The 18548-nt window shown below is 42.7% G+C and overlaps 1 protein-coding gene and 1 non-coding gene across 8 annotated transcripts in view; both read left to right on the plus strand.

The window, feature by feature from the left end:
• The window catches only part of RC3H2 (ring finger and CCCH-type domains 2), a 40862-nt gene that overhangs the window by 7938 nt on the left and 14376 nt on the right, over positions 1 to 18548 (plus strand). For 4 of the 7 annotated variants that reach the window (XM_060251849.1, XM_060251851.1, XM_060251854.1 and 1 more), the window contains exons 2-12: positions 2137 to 2432; positions 4431 to 4548; positions 10657 to 10890; positions 11950 to 12125; positions 12542 to 12742; positions 13053 to 13185; positions 15049 to 15167; positions 16012 to 16124; positions 16335 to 16430; positions 16956 to 17267; positions 17655 to 17887. In XM_060251849.1, the coding sequence (XP_060107832.1) occupies positions 2202 to 2432; positions 4431 to 4548; positions 10657 to 10890; positions 11950 to 12125; positions 12542 to 12742; positions 13053 to 13185; positions 15049 to 15167; positions 16012 to 16124; positions 16335 to 16430; positions 16956 to 17267; positions 17655 to 17887 (1966 nt within the window). In that variant the 5' untranslated portion in view covers positions 2137 to 2201. Of the gene's footprint in view, positions 1 to 2136; positions 2433 to 4430; positions 4549 to 10656; positions 10891 to 11949; positions 12126 to 12541; positions 12743 to 13052; positions 13186 to 15048; positions 15168 to 16011; positions 16125 to 16334; positions 16431 to 16955; positions 17268 to 17654; positions 17888 to 18548 lie in introns of those variants that run through there. The other 3 variants (XM_060251853.1, XM_060251856.1, XM_060251855.1) reach the window with 2 other exon arrangements.
• Positions 12791 to 12877, plus strand: LOC132580823 (small nucleolar RNA SNORD90). Its single transcript, XR_009556097.1, has one exon. It is a non-coding gene; the product is annotated as a small nucleolar RNA SNORD90 (small nucleolar RNA).

Raw genomic sequence — 18548 nt, forward strand, 5'->3', positions numbered from 1 at the left:
ATTAACATCAGCCTTTAAAACCTGTCTTTAAAGCCTTTAAAACCTGTATATAATGGTTGCTGCTACTTTTCTGTGTTAGAATTCTCATTTCACCTTTAAAACTCTGTTCAGTAAATGTTCGTCATTACAGAAACCATAACCATTCATTGCATTTAAAAAAATAAGTTAATTTATTTTTCCTCCAATAACAGTGAACTAATTTTATTTTTGTAATTTGTGTAAGTTTCAGTGCTGTTGATAACTGAAGTTATCTTATAGAACAGAGGTGGCCAAACTGCGGCTCAGGAGCCATATGCAGCTCTTTCACACACATTGTGTGGCTCTCAAAGCCCTCACCACCACTCCCATCAGCCAGCTTGGAGAAGGCATTTTTCTCTTTAAATAACTTCTCCGAGCCAAGCCTGCTGGCAACTTGGAAAATGTATTTAAAGTTAAAATTGCTTTCTTTCCACCTCTCTCTCCCTCCCCCATCTATTTGCTTGCCTGCCTTCCTTGTGGCTCTCAAATATCTGACATTCATGTCTTGCAGCTCTCAAACATCTGACATTTATTCTATGTGGCTCTTATGTTAAGCAAGTTTGGCCAACCCTGTTATAGAATCATAGAGTTGGGAGGGGCCATATAGGGTATCAACCTCCCCTGCTCAGTGCATCCCTGACAAGTGTTCATCCAGCCACTGCTTAAAGACTGCCAGTGAGGGGGAGCTCACTGATTCCTCTGTTCTGTTCCGCTCTTCTGCTGTTGAACAACTCTTAATGTAAAAAAAGTTTTTCCTAATATCCAGCTGGTACCTTCCTGCCCTTGATTTAAATTGTGAGTCCTCTCCTCTTTTTGGTTGTTCTGTTGAAGTCAGTGCTTTAAAAGTGCTTGATTAATATGTCTTGTCAGTTGGTCAAGACTTTTTTGGCTAGGGCTTCCTACCTGTGTGAAGTTTGTTCTTATGATTAGACTTCAGATAATAATAACTATTATAATAAATCTTCTTAGTTTAATATAAACCAGAATTACTCTGTGTGTGTGTGAGTGAGAGTGTGTGTATGTATGCATGTGAGAGAGAGACAGAGACTGAGAGAATTGCTCTCATGCAGAACTAACATTTTTGAATTGATATTGCATTATTTCCAGGACAAGCTGAAGTAATCAGCTTTCTTTTTATATACAACATCCATCTTTTTGGATACTCAGGCATTCTGAACATTTTCTTACAAAATGAAAGTGGCCTTGGAGGGATCTCATCGTGAGGTGGTGGGGCAATTTCAGGAGTGTTCCAAGAGCTGTCCCCCAGCAACCTCTGTGACATTGCAAAGGGGCATACTGATTAGATCGCATGCTGCTTTATTGATGCTCAGAGTTTGGGCTGAATCCAATCAGTTGTTCAGATGTGAAAAAGAAAGGAAGTGTCCCCTTCGGCCTCCTCAAAAGGCTGCAATGGGAATCATGGGACCAACATATACACAAGCTGTGTGGGACAGGAGCTGTAATATGGAGGAGAATTATGCGAGAATCAGTGAAAAGTTGGCTGGATCCAACCCTGTATTCTCAGTCTCTGCATCTTTTTACATCTGTGTGCTCACTGAACCCCAGTCCTCCTTTTTCAGTTTGTTGCAAATAATTCCCCCCCTCCCTGACCCATTCAGATTCTTCTACATGAAGTCTCCAGTGTAGTAGCCACAACAAAATGTAAGAAATGAAGCAAAATTTGCCTAGTTCATTTCAGTTGTATAATATTGGGATGATATAGATTCAGGCTTTTTTTTTTTTCTTTTAAACCCTGATATAGCAGATAATGAGTTCAAATCAACTATATGCTGCCAGATAATTGCTGAACAGTTTGCGTACATGGGTCTGAGTCACTGGGGGGGAGGGAAACAACCCAGTGATTTGCATACTATGTTCCTGGCCTGAGGCAAGCTAGTTCTGTTTCTGTGTTCTTGTGTTTTTGCATCCGGAAGACTAACTTAAAATGTGCTCAGGCTGTCTTAACCCACTTGCCTCTAAGGGATATTTTCATCCCCTTTTCTAGGATAGAATCCCAGACCTCATGGGGTTACCCATTATGGGTTTTAAATCGGTCTCTCTTCCCAATTTAAAGCTTCCGCCCTTTCTCTATATTAATACATGTTGTTTGCTTCACAGCTGCCAAACACTAGACGGTGAAATAATGGTTTGCTAGCTGTTGGAGCGAGCTCCCACCTTCCACAATGCCTGTGCAGGCGGCACAGTGGACAGAATTTCTGTCCTGTCCGATCTGCTACAATGAGTTTGATGAGAACATACACAAGCCAATCAGCTTAGGCTGCTCACACACAGTCTGCAAGACCTGCCTGAACAAGCTGCACCGCAAGGCCTGCCCTTTTGACCAGACAGCCATCAACACTGACATCGACGTGCTTCCTGTAAACTTTGCACTTCTCCAGTTAGTTGGAGCCCAGGTAGGTGATCCCAGATCACTTTGCTCTCTGTTTAGCCAAAACTACACTCAATTTATTTACCTTACCAAATTCAAACTCCGCCTTTCTGCCTTTATAAGGCCCACCTTATAGGTCTGCGTTCAGATGGATAATGGAATCACAGAAAACAGACATTGGGGTAGGATAGGGGATATAGATTTGTGTCACTGCTCTGCAGTGTGTGGGTGAGGGGCTATTCCTTTTCACATACAGTATCTTAGATGAGAAATGATCTTCCTGAGCTGCTTTTTAAGCCCAAGGACAGGCAAAACAAATATCTGCATTGTGCCAATCCTTTTTATCTCCTGTGGCTTGAAGCAGAGGCTGTTTATTTTTATTTATTTACAAGATTTATATCCTATCAGCTCAGTCAGGGTCACCAAGGCAGTATCAACACATAGAATGAGTTAAAAGCGAAACTACATATATAGATAAACACAGGGCAGGGAGGAGGGAGCAGTGAGGGAACAGCAGACAAAAGAAGAAAGTCTTCACCTGCTGGTAGTTTTAGGTAGTTAGCCGTGTTAGCCTGAAGCAACTGAACAAGTTTTAGTCCAGTGGAAGGCACCTTTAAGACCAACAAACTTTAATTCTGGGTATAAGCTTTTGTTTGCATGCACACATCAGATACAAGTGTGTATCTGAAGAAGTGTGCATGCACATGAAACCTCATACCCAGAATGAAACTTTATTAGTCTTAAAGGTGCCACTGGACTAAAACTTTCATCTGCTGGTGGAAGGCAGTGAGAGAACAGGAAACCAACATGGGGGAGTGGGGAGAGTTGGACATCACTTTGGAAAGCACAGCAGCCCTGATCCTATTTAGCATGCACACATCCTTGGCAACTGTTGTTTGCAGTTCATTTACATACCTACATTTACATACATACAGGTTTACATCCTATGTAAACCCCCAGCTTGGGCCTAAGGGGTGGGGGAGAATTCTTATACAGTGTACTCGGGTGAAAAAAGACTGTTGAAAGTTCCAATAAGCTATCTGCAAACAGGCAGTGAGGAGACAAATGTCTTGAATTGCAATCCCATGTGCATTGTCAAGCGCAGGATGGTTTGAATGCATTTGTAAATCTTCCTTTTTGCACAATGATCAGTCCGCTCTGATCAGAAGCTGGGTGCAAAAGCACTGAGAATAGCCTTTCTGTTATTATCACATTGGCACATGGGATTTGTAACTGTTTGAATCAGCCCTCTCTCTCATAGCACCGTGGAGAATAATGGCTAAATACATTATCAGGCTTGAGTGACTTGGTATTTGCCTCTCAGTAAAGTGTTTCCCAAAATTCTTGTATTCTAAACAATTCCCTTTTCAAAGGGTCTAAATATGGAGCTGCACCTCTCTGTTTACTTTTTCCAGTTGAGTCAACAATCACAACTGTTTCAGTTTGACCATGGTCAAACCTTTTGATCTGCCACACTATTTTTTTTGCCTGCATTGATTGTATTCCATCTTGTTTTATTAGTTCCATGATATCTCTGGTTTGGACTGCACTCAGGCTAAGCCATTGCTTTCTCAAAGTACAGAAAATCTTAATTTCCTTCCTAAATGGAGAACTTCCAGGGCAGGCTCTGTCACGGTCCTGTCTCCGTCTGTTGCTCCAAAGCATAAATTAGCTGGTTTATCTGTCCATGAGAGCTGGAAATGGACTGGCTACAGAAAAGTAAATCTTACTGGCACAGCTGTTTTTTTTTAATTGATTAGTATTTTTTAAAGCTGCTCAAACTTTATTGAAAAAATTAAATATCAACACTTACATATTCTCTGTATGCCAAATGTTGTCCAAATACAAAATGATTAGTATGATATTTTACCTTTGTGATATGTACCTTCATGATGTTTTCACCCCTTCCCTACCAGTAGCTAAGGAATAAAGTCTTCGTTAACCTCTGCCTGGTTTCCCACTTGAAAGCAGGAGTTGTGCCTGCCAGTGACTGCTGTCTCCTTCCCTCTTGCACTTTTGACAGGTACCAGATCATCAGACTGTCAAACTAAGTAATCTAGGAGAGAACAAGCACTACGAAGTAGCAAAGAAATGTGTGGAAGACCTGGCACTTTATTTAAAACCACTGAGTGGAGGCAAGGGTAAGTGCTTACAGATGAGAGTCTCCACATGGGCAAGTGAAAGGCAAGCCAAGTGTTGGGTTTGTCCTAGAACCATAGTGTTGGAAGGGACCTCCAGGGTCATCTAGTCCAACCCCCTGTTAAAATCAAGGCTTCAGAATTTAAATCATTGCCAGTGCTGTATTTAAGGCCAAGAGGGTAGCTCATGCCAGTCACAAAAAAATAACAGCAGTGACAAATCAGACCACCTTCAAGTGAGACAGAGATTAACAATCTCTGGAAGACTATGAAGAAAGGTTGAAGGAGCTGGGTATGTTCAGCCTGGAGAGGAGGTGGCTGAGAGGTGATATGATCACCATCTTCAAGTACTTGAAGGGCTGTCATTTAGAGGATGGTACAGAATTGTTCTCCCTCTGAGGCGTAGGACACCTTGTGGGTGATTCCCAACCTATTAACAGGGAGGCAGGACTAAATTTTCAGCTTCCTGTTTCCGTTGGGAGTCACCCTCATCTCAGTTCTTTTCCTGCCTCTGTAGGGAAAGCATCGAGCTTAGGATCGTCCACTAGATTTATTCTCCTCAGCTAGTAATTCTCAATTCTTAATTGTTTAATTCTTACTGAACTTTCCCTGCTTAGCCTCTTCTTTATTCTCCTCACTACTAAATTCTTACTTATCTGCCTACTTCCTTTCCTTTGCCGGGAATAGCCTTCGGGCGTCCTGACTGCCATTTTCTGCCCCATACTTATCAACTTCGGGGTTTGAGATCGTCGGGAGCTGGTTCAAATGAAGTGCTCTGAGGACAATGGGTTCCTCTCCTGCAGAGAGTGCGAGCACTTGAGTGACCAGCCAGTTAGTGGAGCCAGCAAGACCCAAAGGGTGGCTTGTACGGATCTCCCCGTCATTGCCACTTTTCAGTGGCACCTCAGAAAAGCGTGCCAAAATGGGCCGCAAAAAGAACAACACCATGAAGGAAAGCAGAATGCAAGCCTCGGGCCGCGCAGACCATTCCCAGTCCAGCAGAGAGGGTGAGACAAACGAACTGGGTGTTGTAATGGACGGTAGGACATAACGTCAGGGGCCCAATCCACAACTGAGCCTAGCACAGCCATTACACATTACTCCTGAGTAGACCAAGTAGAGGCTACTCAAGGTACTACACATGAGGATTTGGTTCTGGTGCTGCTGCCTAGCGATTTTTTCTCTGTGATTAGAGATCAAATGAGGGAAGAATTTAAGGGTCTTTGTAAGAAGTGCACCTCAAAGAGGCGCAGATCCCACTCCCATTCATCTTCATCCCCCTCCTCCCCCTAGAAGACCAAAAGGGAAGGGTAAGTGGCTAACCAAGGCAGCGCAAAAACAGGTCTCCTCCCCAAGCAGAGAAAGGGAATCATCTCCTTCTAGAGGGGATGACCAATCGGATATATCCAGTGGCAAAGAGGAAGGAGAGTTCTTCTCAGATGAGAGGTCTGGTTGAGAGCGTGGTCGGCGGATACACATTCCAAAAATATAGTGATGTCTTATCCGTTTCACAGAAGACAGCTATTTGGACAAGACTTAGATAAAATACTAGTGGATACTAAAGACAAGAAAAAAGCGATGCCCAAGTTTCTACATCGTCAAGACAACAGACAGGGGTTTCAATCTTCCTTTCGGGCGCAACATAAGTTACCCAGGTTTAGAAAAGACAATAGAAGAGGGTCCTGGAACTCCAATAAACAAGCCTTTCGTCAAAACGCGAATAACAGGTTCAACAAGTTTGAAGGAAAACTGGCAGAAAAATCGGACAGAGACAACAAGCCAAATAAAGTGTCACTACGACTCCATCCCAGTTGCTGCACATTTTTTTCATTTCCAACACCAGTGGCAATAGTCATCAGTCGATGCCTGGTGCAAGGAGATAGTCACCGACAGCTACGAAATAGAATTCAGTCAAATTCCACGTAACCATTTTGTCTGCTCACCAAGTCATACCAATCCAGTAAAAAGAGATCTCACACTACAAGCAAGTCAACATCTTTTAGAAATAAGGGCAATAGAACCTGTTCCCCCGGAGGATCAGCAGAAAGGAATTTATTCAATATTCTTCACCGTGCCAAAGAGATCAGGCAACTGGAGAGCAGTATTAGATTTAAAATATCTAAATACAGTCATCCTCGCTAAGAAGTTTCAAATGGAAACACTTCGTTCAGTGACAGAAGCCTTTCAACCGCGAGAATTGTTAACGTCAATAGACCTCACAGAAGCATACCTTCACATTCCAATATTCGTGGGTCACAGAAGGTTTCTACGATTCTGCTACCTCAGCCATCACATGCAGTTCAGGGCACTGCCGTTTGGCCTGTCATCGGCCCCAAGGGTGTTCACCAAAGTGCTGGTCAACTTAGACGTCCTGCTGAGGGAACAGGGTGTTCACATTCATCCGACAGCATCCTGATAGCACACTTGGACACCAGCAGGACCATTCAGATTCTGTAGATCCATGGTTTCAAGATAAACAGTCACAAGAGCTCCTTGGAACCAACACATCGCCTGGAACACCTAGGAGTTATGATAGACACCTTACAGAATCGCCTATTCCTACCAATTCAGAAGGCACAAAAGATAAGCTATTGTGACAGTGATTAGGAGCAAGAACTTATCCTTAATGTCGTTGGCAGCACTACAAGGCTTAATGATTGCAACAATAGATGTCATTCAATGGGGCAGGTTCCATGCCAGACCACTCCAGAATTTCTTACGACCCTATCAGTATTGCATTTCAAAAAAGATGGACTGTTCCTTGAAGGTCCCATTGAAACTGAAGATGGACCTGCGTTGGTGGACAAAGATTTCCAATCTGACTCAAGGAAAATAGTTTTGGATAAGCGAATGGATCCAAATCTAAACAGATGCCAGTCTCCTAGGCTGGGGTGCCACTTGTCTCACTATTCCAGTCCAGGGCACCTGGAGCCAGGAGGAGGCCAAACTTCTGATCAATGTCTTGGAGCTCAGAGCAATCAGACTAGCGTTACTACATTTTGCTGCAAGGATCACCAATTGCCATGTGTTAGTCAGAACGGACAATATATCTGCGAAAGCATACATAAACAGTCAAGGAGGATCCAAATCTACTCTACTTCTCAAGGAAGCAACTCACCTGATAAATTCAGCACAGTTCCACAGAACATCAATCAGAGCAGAACATGTGAAGGGCTCCACTAATGTGCAGGCAGATTGACAGTCGTTAGCAAATACGTCAAGGGGAGTGGGCACTGAAGGACAGTGTGTTCCAGATGATAACAGACCACTTTGGGTAACCAGAAGTGCATCTATTTGCATCTCCATACAACAACAAACTGAAGCATTTCTTCACTCGTTTCTTTCATCCCAAAGCAGAGGCCACGGATGCATTAACAGCTAAGCGGCCACAGACTTTACTATTTGTGTTTCCGCTCTTACCAAGGTTGATGAGGAGAATCAGGCTACTTCAAGCCGAGATAATAGTGGTAGCTCCTTACTGGCCATAGCTGGCACACACAGGCAAGAGAATGTCCAATGCTGCTATTAGCAAATCATTGCATTTATGTATCACTGAGGCTTATAAAGCTCAAAAACTTCTGCCACCACAAGGCTTGACAGCTCATTCAGTAAGAAGCGCAGCAACAAATGCAGCCTTTTCTAATAGGGCATCCATTGAGGAAATTCGCAAGGCGGCTATGTGGTCATCAATTTCAACCTTTATCAGACATTACAAGATTAATTCATATGATTCAACTGATGCTGCATTTGGAAGAAAGGTGCTCCAGCATATTCTGGAGGACACCAATAGTGGAATCCCTCCCGCTATCTAGGGACACTGCTTTAGGATGTCCCACAAGGTATCCTACACCTCACAGGGAGAACGACCATTGGATACTTACCTTGAGGGGTCCTTCTCTGAGGATAGTAGGACACCTTGGCCCTTTCCCTTACATCTCACCATCGATGTGCTCCAGATGTCTACAATAAGATATAACACAGTAACAGAGAAAAATATTTTATATAAGTTTTCAGGGAAGCGTAATTGTTCTTGTTTCCCGTTTTTTCAACTATGTTATCTATTGCTATCCTGTTTCACTGTTACTTTCTAGTTCTAATGGTTATACCAGTTACATTTCTTAGTTAGGAGGAAGGTTACTACTGCTTGCAGGAGTTGCCGAACTGAGTTGAGGGTAGCTCCCAATGGAAACAGGAAGCTGAACATTTAGTCCTGCCTCCCTGCTAATAGGTTGGGAATCACCCACAAGGTGTCCTACTATCCTCAGAGGAGAAGGACCCCTCATGGTAAGTATCCAATGGTCGTTTTCTGTTGCCCCAGAAGGTAGGACCAGAACCAATGGGTTGCAATTAAATCAGAAGAGCTTCCAGCTCAACATTAGGGAGAACTTCCTGACAGTTAGAGTGGTTCCTCAGTGGAACAGGCTTCCTCGGGAGGTGGTGGGCTCTCCTTCCTTGAAGGTTTTTAAACAGAGGTTAGATGGCCATCTGATAGTAATGCTGATCCTGTGAATTTGAGGGGAGGTACCGGTATTTGTGAATTTCTTGTATTGTGCAGGGGGTTGGACTAGATTACCCTGAGGAATACCTTCCAACTATGATTCTATGACTCACAAACGATGAAGAAAAATATATGACTTAAAAATATATATATATATACACACACACATACACACACACACATAAATATTCTTTGTAAATTAGCAAAAATAAAATGAGAGGAAAGTCAGTGAGTATGCTCCAGGAAACAAGTAATGTTGAGAACAGTTGAGTCAGTTGAAGGGGGAAGCCAGAGAGAGGTGAGGAAATTGACCCGAAACATTCTGGAATCCTGTAGGGGGAGATTTGTGAGTTTGTGCGTACCTGTGGGGGGGGGGGGGAAGGAATCTTACAAATTGCTTATTTTCCCCCTATTGTAACTCCCTCAGGCTGTAAGCAGATGGTTGAGGATCATGAAGCCAGAACCCCTCATAGACAAAAAGGGGCTGTTTTCAACAATTTATAAAAATAAAAAGCTATGAACTGTTGTAAACACATTTCTTCTCTACTTTTTTTCTTCTTTACATTATACAGCAACATAATACAACATGTGCAGTAATAAATAATATAGAAAAAGTATAGCTTTTGGTGTGTGAGATTTCTGTATACTATAGTATACAAAATATGACATTCATCTGTTAAGGATTAAGCATGGTCATTGCCCTCAGAATGTTGAGTGTAGCTGACAGAAAAATGGTGGGAGAATGTAAAACTCAATCTCAAGAGCCTAAGAGCTTATAATATACTGGATGAGGAAATCTGGGTCAGAGAGAAATTTTCTAATTATTTATGCCCCTCATGCTTTTGCAGAGACCTTTAACCTGCTGCTTTTTCTAATAGCAGACTTGGGACAGCAGGTAGGAAAAAACCAACATTGCCTAAACCCCTAACAGTTTAAAATATCATGGTATGGGAGGTGAAAATAGGGTTGTGGGATTTTCCTGTGAGACAGGCATCCCTTGGCCTTAGTTTCCTCTTCCCCTTTCAAAATTTACCCAAACAGAAGGGTGTGTGTGTGCAAAAATATTTCCCTCTCCTCACTATACCCGTCAGGTTTATAGTTAGACCAGCAGCTTTTGCCAACCTCTTCCCTATCCTCAACTGTCAGTCCTCTGAGTCTACACCAATTGTAATATACCATTAGGCAGTTCATATCTGAGGATAAGCGAATAGACAGCTGTGGGGGTGGAGATTTATCCCCCCGCCAGTGTTACCTCTAAGCTGAGTTAGCATGAGCTAGCTCACAGTTTTTTAGCCTCCAGCTCACACATTTTTGTCTTAGCTCAGGAAGGATGCCCCAAGAGCACACTAATTTATGCAGTAGCTCACAACTTTAATGCCAGTAGCTCACAAGGTAGAATTTTTGCTCACAAGACTGCAGCTTAGAGGGAACATTGCCCCCTGCCCCAGTTCTTTTCAGGCCCCCATCTTATAAAAAGTTATTTGCCAACTACATCTTCCTAGTATGTGTGAATTTCATATCCCAAAAGTAGGGGAATAGCAAAGTCCTAGTGTTGAGTGCACATTCAAATGCCACATGGCTAACCTGTGTCTCTCTCCCTCCCCACTTCAAAGGTGTTGCCAGTTTGAACCAGAGTGCACTGAGCCGTCCAATGCAAAGGAAACTGGTGACACTGGTGAACTGCCAGCTGGTGGAAGAAGAGGGTCAGGTGAGAGCCATGCGGGCAGCCCGCTCCCTTGGCGAGAGAACCGTGACAGAGCTGATCTTACAGCATCAGAACCCTCAGCAGCTGTCTGCCAATCTCTGGGCTGCTGTCAGGGCACGAGGGTGCCAGTTTCTAGGACCAGGTAAGCCTCTGTGTAAAGGAAAGTGGGATAGTTCTTTGTTCTTGCTGTTGTGCTTAGATGCTCTTGTGAAAGACCAGAAAGCTGGAGAGTTAAAAACATACAAAGGTGCATTTGTGTTGCCTTGCTTGTATAAAACTGCTGGCTGGCAGGATACTTGTGAGGGCAGGTATCAAACTAAAATCCCCATCCCAAGCTGCCAGCAAATCCAGCCATTGCTCTCTTTCCACCTTGCTTCTCTCAGCCCAAAACAGTGAAGTATAGTAATGGAAGGAAGGGGAAGAAGGGATATGGTGACTAAGGGCCCAAGCTGAATGCTGTCAGCAGGAGCAGGCATTCTGATTGATTTCACAGAAAATATGCAGAGTCAAATATCATTGTCCTGAAGACAATTCAAAGCAAATTTTGGGGCTCCTACTTAAAATGAATAAAAAAGAGCTAAGCAATTTCAAAAGAAGCCAAAAGAGTTTTGATGAGATGAGTAAAACTTCACAGGAGAGCTTCAACCTTTCAGAAAAGGCAAAGTGGGGGATGGTCTCATTGTCAAGGGGCCAGAAGCCGCTGTAACATTTCTCCCATTACCTGGCAGGAGTGGAATAACTTCTTCATGCTCCTTTTGAGATGTAGCAACACCAGTGGCACTATAAGGGGTGTGAGGAAGTGATACATTGTTCCCTCTAGTAGAGCTATAGTGTCTTGGGGGGTGGGCAGGGAAGGGTGTTGCAATGAGGGGATGTTGTGGAGTCTGATGCAGAAAGGCCCAGGAGAGTCCACAAACTGCCTTATGGGGGAGACTAATTTTCAATCTCTCTTTCTTGTAATCTTAAATATGGATGAGTCTGTGACTGCATCACTATTTGTGAAGTCTGGCTCCTTTTTCCCCTTGTGTATTATAGTGGGTGGCCTCTTTACTTTTTAAAGCACTGGTTAGGTTTCCATTCATCACTATTTGCAAAGGCCTGGTTAGAGTCCGATTCAGCAGAGGAGCCCCTGTGTCCTCTTAGCCTGGAGTTTGTTGTTCTTGCCTTTTTGAGACTATAACTTCAGCTTGTGGGCTTGCAGCTATGCAGGAAGAAGCCTTGAAACTGGTGCTGCTGGCCTTAGAAGATGGCTCTGCCCTCTCTCGGAAAGTACTGGTGCTTTTTGTTGTCCAGAGGCTGGAACCGCGTTTTCCACAGGCATCGAAAACTAGCATTGGCCATGTGGTGCAGCTGCTGTATAGAGCTTCGTGTTTCAAGGTAAAATGTCAAATCAGTTATTTCGTTTGTTTGATTTGTTTTTGAAAAGCAAGTTTTTCTTCTTCGTTGGCAGCTTGCAGTTAGCAGTACTGATTTTTTTAGGGAAACACTGGCTATGAAATTGGGGTCATTTAATAGTTATTGCAAGTACCTGTGGAACTGGTTTTACAGTTTGTACATTTTGTGTCTCTTTTTGTTATTCCCAAAGAAGAATGGTAGAGGGAAAAGGATCAAATTCTTTTAAGCTCCCAGTGCTTAGTTGGCAAGAACACATTAAAAATCCATCTGAGTAGCAAAGATCAAATAGGGACACTTGAACCATAAAGACAATTTAAAATTTCAAGTGGATGCCAAATTTGGTGTGCTTGGCTATGGTTAGGGACAGATATTTAGGCATATCTGGCTTGTTTGTATAGGTCACCAAAAGGGATGAAGATTCTTCTCTGATGCAGCTGAAAGAGGAATTTCGCAGTTACGAAGCATTACGGCGGGAGCATGATGCTCAGATTGTCCATATTGCCATGGAAGCAGGACTTCGGATATCACCAGAGCAGTGGTCGTCCCTCCTTTATGGTGACTTGGCCCACAAATCCCACATGCAGTCCATCATTGACAAGGTGAGCCATGGCTTTTAAAAGCTGTATTTTCATGTCCCAACATGACATGTCTGATGATGAAGCTGCATAGGGCAGATTATGAGCTGAGAGGTCCAGCTTCTCATCGCTGATCTTCCATTTATGCAACCTGAAGACCTCCTGTACTCCTTTATAATATATTTCTTTTTAAAACCATCTTTCATCATGCATATAAGCTTCATGTCAAGCAAATAACAGCCCCGTCTTAAAATACAGATTTTAGAGAATTCAGTCTTTCATGATCAGCTGTAGACTTTTCTTCACAAATCATTAATGCATGTCTTGCCTTTAGCTTCAGTCCCCAGAGTCCTTTGCAAAAAGTGTGCAAGAGCTGACAATCGTTCTGCAGCGTACTGGCGACCCTGCCAATTTAAACCGGCTACGACCCCATTTGGAGCTATTGGCCAACATAGATCCTAATCCAGGTATGTGAGTGATATATTTGTATACATACACTCTCATGTTTCATTTATATTATGAAAGGTAAAGGGAGTTCTTGGTTTCTGTTCTGTGAAATTCCTCTCTCCCAGGCTTTGCTTCACCTATGCCAAAATATGCCATTGTCGCATGGAATGATCTACATATTATTTCCTGCCAATGAGTGCGTCCCAGGAAGAAATTTTGTAATGTGTGATGCATCATAAGGGTGGGATACAAATAAGTCAAGATAACTGCTGTATTTTCTTTCCTGTCATGTGCTGAGCCTAACTTCCACTCATTTACACCATACAGTCAACAAAAGCTGCTGTTCACATTCTGATTTTATTTTGCCTCTCCCCACATGCTTCAAGCAAGCTGTCCATTTAAAAATGTATATATAAAATAAACTTTTATGCTTTGTTAAGTTAATTTGTTGCCTTAAAATGTTTTAAATCCATGCTTTAATCACATCCAAGTTAGATTACTGTAGTGTGCTCTGTGTGGGACTGGCCTTTGAAAATGGTTTGAAAACCTCACAATATGGCAGCCAGGCTGCCATTGAATTGATTACAGACATCATTATTGCCCTGTGCTAAAAGATCTACACTGGTTACCCATCTGTTTCCAGACACAATTCAGAGTGCTGGTTCTTACCTTTCAGGCCCTAAACAGCATGGGAGAGGGTGTCTGAAGGACTATATCCTTCCATATTTTCTAGCCTTGAGTTAAAATCTGTTTCACATCCCAGTCTCTCTTTGTCTCACCTAGAGAGGTGAAACGGGGCATTTTCTGTGGTGGTGCCTTGCCTTTGGAATGCAATCCCTCTTGAGGCTCACCTGGCACCTGCTTATTTTTCTTTTAGATTCCAGGCCAAAACACATCATTTTATTCAGGCTTTTAATTAGAGTTTTTAATCTTATCAGCTTTTTGATGATTTGCTTGTGTTGTATGGATAGTTTTTTATATTGCTTATGCCCAGTGACTTGTTTTTAATGGCGTGTTTTTAGTATTCTGACATGGCTTTAACTGTAAGCAATCTCAAGCAGGACTACAAAGAGGTAGCACAGAGATATCCTAAATAAATAAATATGCCCTAACAATTGTATGAGGAATGCTTGTTGCCAGCCTTTCTTACCAGGAAGTACTCCTCTAAGGCACATTGCTGTGCTGCCTCTGCATTTGTTAATATACAATAATTATTAATTATTATTATTAATGTTGGATTTAATAGGCTGCCCTTCCCTACAGGCAGGGCTCAAGGTGGCTTACAACACATATTAACATCTGTGTTCCACTTTTCACATGAATTGGTTTGAAACATCTCCCAGCAGAATAAAAACATCCAGTTTGCCCTTCTGCTTAATAATTACTTAGGTTGTTCTGATGCCGATATTTTAAAGAAGCTTTTGATGGGTGCTAAATTTTTCTCAGCAGCTTGTAGAATTTGGCATGAAATTTTATGTATAGATTCTAAATTTCAGAGATATCTAATCACTGTAGATCTTAAGTTCCTATGTAGGGATTTTAAATCTTAGAGATATTTTTGTTATATTCAGACCAATTTTATTCTTAAACGTTTTACTGAATAGTTCTTGCTTTTGATTTGTACTGTACGTTGGCCGAATAAATTGATTGATTTGAACATCCAGTTTGAATTATTTTAAAAAATCTATCAGGTGAATTTGAAACCTCAGCCAATAAATCACAGGGCAGCAACCTCACACATACAATCCCAACAAAAGATAAATTGTAGTCACAGACCTTCTGAATATTTTGGTTATGCCTCCACTGCACATTGTCTCAAACAATTCTGCTCAACATGAATGCAGCATGAATTCTTTTTCTTCCTCCCTTTTCCTGATCTTCAGATGCAGCATCTCCAACATGGGAACAGCTGGAAAATGCCATGGTGGCTGTGAAGACAGTAGTCCATGGCCTGGTGGACTTCATTCAGAACTATAGTCGGAAAGGCCATGAAACACCACAGGTAATTGCATCAATGCTCAGCACAGGTTGTTCCAAACAGTTGGTGGAGTTTCATCGAAGTGCTATCTTGTTAGTAGACAGTGTGGGAAACACTGAATACTTAAGGGGGATGGCATGTGCATATGGCATACTATCACTTCCTCAGAGAAACTGAGTGGGAATGGATCAGTGGATTCAACTGAATAATGTACATGTGAAAGACCAGTGCCTGTTTTGTCAGTGCATGCTTGCTGTCACTAACTCATCCCTATAGGCCTTGTTTTAGGGGAAATCCCTCCTCTTCCCTGGCTGCTAGGTCCAGAATCTGTGATCGTTTGGAGAATAAACTTGTTTTTTAAAAGAGTTAGATAAATTATGAGGGAGGCTATGTCTGTAATCTCTTATTACATGGAATAACTAAATGAAAATATCCCAGGGCAGATGGCTGTGGATAAATGAGGACTGGTGATCTCTTCCGTGCCACAAGTGGGTGTCCAGTATAATCTCACTAGCTGCCATTAGAAAACCTAATGATGGGTTAGATGTCAACCTCAGTCTCATTCAGTGGGACAGTTCTGATGTTCTGTACCTCCTCTTGTTGCCCCTTGTGCTACTAACCCGCAGTGCCAATCCCCAGCAGATTTAGGAGTCACAGGTAGGCAACAGCTCTTCTAGACAGTTTCGCCCTTTTCCTTTCATCCTCTCTGCCTCATTTTGGGTTACTGATTCCAAATCTGTAGGTACACCAAAAACTGCTTGTTTTGTTTCTCTGTTTAAGTCAGCAGAATCAGTAGCAATACAGGTAGATGTCTTCTAGGCTTCATGAAAGCAACAGTAACTTTTTCTTTTCCTCCTTGTCTTGAAAGCCACAACCAAATAGCAAATACAAAACCAGCATGTGCCGGGATCTGCGACAACAAGGCGGGTGTCCACGTGGGACAAACTGCACATTTGCTCACTCTCAGGAAGAGCTAGAGAAGTAAGTAGCAGGAGGAAAGCTGCTCTTCTTTCTCACTTCCCACAGATTCCTGACCCTCACAGGGTTCCCTTGACAAACCAGAGACCCTCCTTGAAAGCAGAAGTGTTCTTAATTCTACCTATACATTTTGCGTTGAGCTGCTTGCATGTTATATGGCAGCTGGATAAGGGAACACTCCCTAGGTTATGGTGACGGCAAACTTTTCTTTAGGGCGGCAGCTTTTTCAATGAGAGCTGAAGGCTGTTTGAAAGAGGGACCGGTGCTTGTGAGACATACGCTTGCCCCACTTCTGCCTCTGATCAACAGGTTTGGCAAGCCATTTATTGTTTCCAAAACCCATTTGACCCAAGATGGTAATGGAGAAAAAAATGTGAATGTTACACAGGTGGGAAGTGAAGGCATTCTCATGTCACTTTCAGCTGTCTTTTTTAAAGTTGTCTATTTCCAGCCTTCAAATAATAGCTCCCTCCAAATCCAAGAAATTTAAGGAAAACTGGAGTAGGAGTTCACAGCCATGGTGGCTGTGAAGACGGTAGTCTATGGCCTGGTGGACTTCATTCAGAACTGGTGGGAAAGGCCATGAAACACCACAGGTGATTGCATCAATGCTCTGCACAGGTTGTTCCAAACAGTTTGTGGAGTTTTCACAATTTCAATTTGCAGCCTTTTTCAAAGGATGGAAATTGCCACCTTATTTCCTAGCATCCAAATCTTCATGCAGTTTGATTGCTTCTTAGAGGCTGGAGGGGGCCAGATCTCTTCCTCTTGCTTACAAATGATTTCCCCCAATTCAGCAGCCCAGGGAGATCTTTTTCTTTTCTGAAACTGTAGGTATCGACTGAGGAACAAGAAGATGAGTGCCACAGTGCGGACCTTCCCACTGTTAAGCAAAGCCAACGTAACCAGCACTGTCGCCACCACAGCAGGAAGTGTCATTTCCATCATAGGAAGCGCAGAATCAGCAGGGAAGGTAGCCCCTAGCACCAACGGGATCACGAGCCTGGAAAGTGGCCTGCCGCAGCTGATTCCACGTTGTGCCGACACCTCTTCTCTAAGGGCTCTGGAGAACGTGAAGAAAGCAGGGAAGGCTGGAACCAACTGTCACAGTGTCTCTGGGTCTCCAACAGATCCTCTGCCTGAAAAGTACGCATTAGGGTCAGAAAGCCAAGTGTGTCCCAAGTGCTTATAGAGCAAATGGCTGCAGTTGACTCCAGCAAGTCAGCCAAGCTCCATCCCAGCAGGAAGAAAAGCCCATTTTAGAAGAGCAGTTTCCCCACCACCACCACACACACAAGGGAGTTACCTTTTCTGGGATGGCGCTTCCTCTGATGATTGTGTGCAGGATCTAAAATCAGAGTTGTTGTTCTTTTCCTTTAGAATTGTTGTGTTGATTCATATACAGAATTGATGAATTAATACATTTCATATAGTTAATTAAAATTTCTTTAATTACATGACGATTATAACTTGATGTTAGATTCTTTTCCTTTTAAAGTAACATTTCCTTTTTTCTTCCTTTTTTTTTTTTAGTAAAATTGGTTCTCCTCCAAAGACTCCTGTCAGTCAGGCAGCAGCTGCCTCAGCAGGCCCTCCACCTCCTCCTCCTCCACTTCCTGTTGGCACAGAGATGGGCTCCATGCCTCCCAAGTCCAGCCCTTTCGCACCAAGAGTGCCTGTCTACCCTCCACACTCTGACAACCTGCAATATTTTCAAGATCCCCGGGCCCACCTGTCCTACGAAACTCCACAATACCCACAAGCAGGTGAGAAGCAAATGAAGAGGGAGGCAGGGAGTGCCTAGAAATGATATGATTATAGCAGTAATTAGAGTTCTGGTGAGTGCTGGGTTACTGGGATGTCTGCTGTTTCTTTTTAATTCTGCTGCTTTTAGTGTTTTAGTCTGTTTTACTTCTGCTCTCATGTTTGTTAAATTTGAGCAGGGAATGCTTGTTTATCTAAGTTTATCTGCTGTCTTTCCACAGACCTTGCTTGAGTTGACTCACAGCATAAAACATAATAAAATCATTAAAAACCAAGACAGAACATTCAAATTAGCAAACCATAATGAGGAGGGACGGTGGCTCAGTGACAGAGCATCTGCTTGATAAGCAGAAAGTCCCAGGTTCAATCCCCGGCATCTCCAACTAAAAAGGGTCCAGGCAAGTAGGTGTGAAAAACCTCAGAGCCACTGCCAGTCTGAGTAGACAGTACTGACTTTGATGGACCGAGGGTCTGATTCAGTATAAAGCAGCTTCATATGTTCATAAAAACAATAGAAACCATTTAGCAGCCTCTAAAATGATTCTCATAAGTGGTCCTTGGGCTACAAGCAAAATGTAAAAACAATTCTAAAAACTCTTAACTAAAATCTTAAGTAATGTTTTTATTTTTCTTTATTTATAATATTTAGATCCGGCCATATTT

The sequence above is a fragment of the Heteronotia binoei genome, chromosome 12, assembly GCF_032191835.1.
Source record: "Heteronotia binoei isolate CCM8104 ecotype False Entrance Well chromosome 12, APGP_CSIRO_Hbin_v1, whole genome shotgun sequence".
In the NCBI taxonomy this organism is placed as follows: Eukaryota; Metazoa; Chordata; class Lepidosauria; order Squamata; family Gekkonidae; genus Heteronotia; species Heteronotia binoei.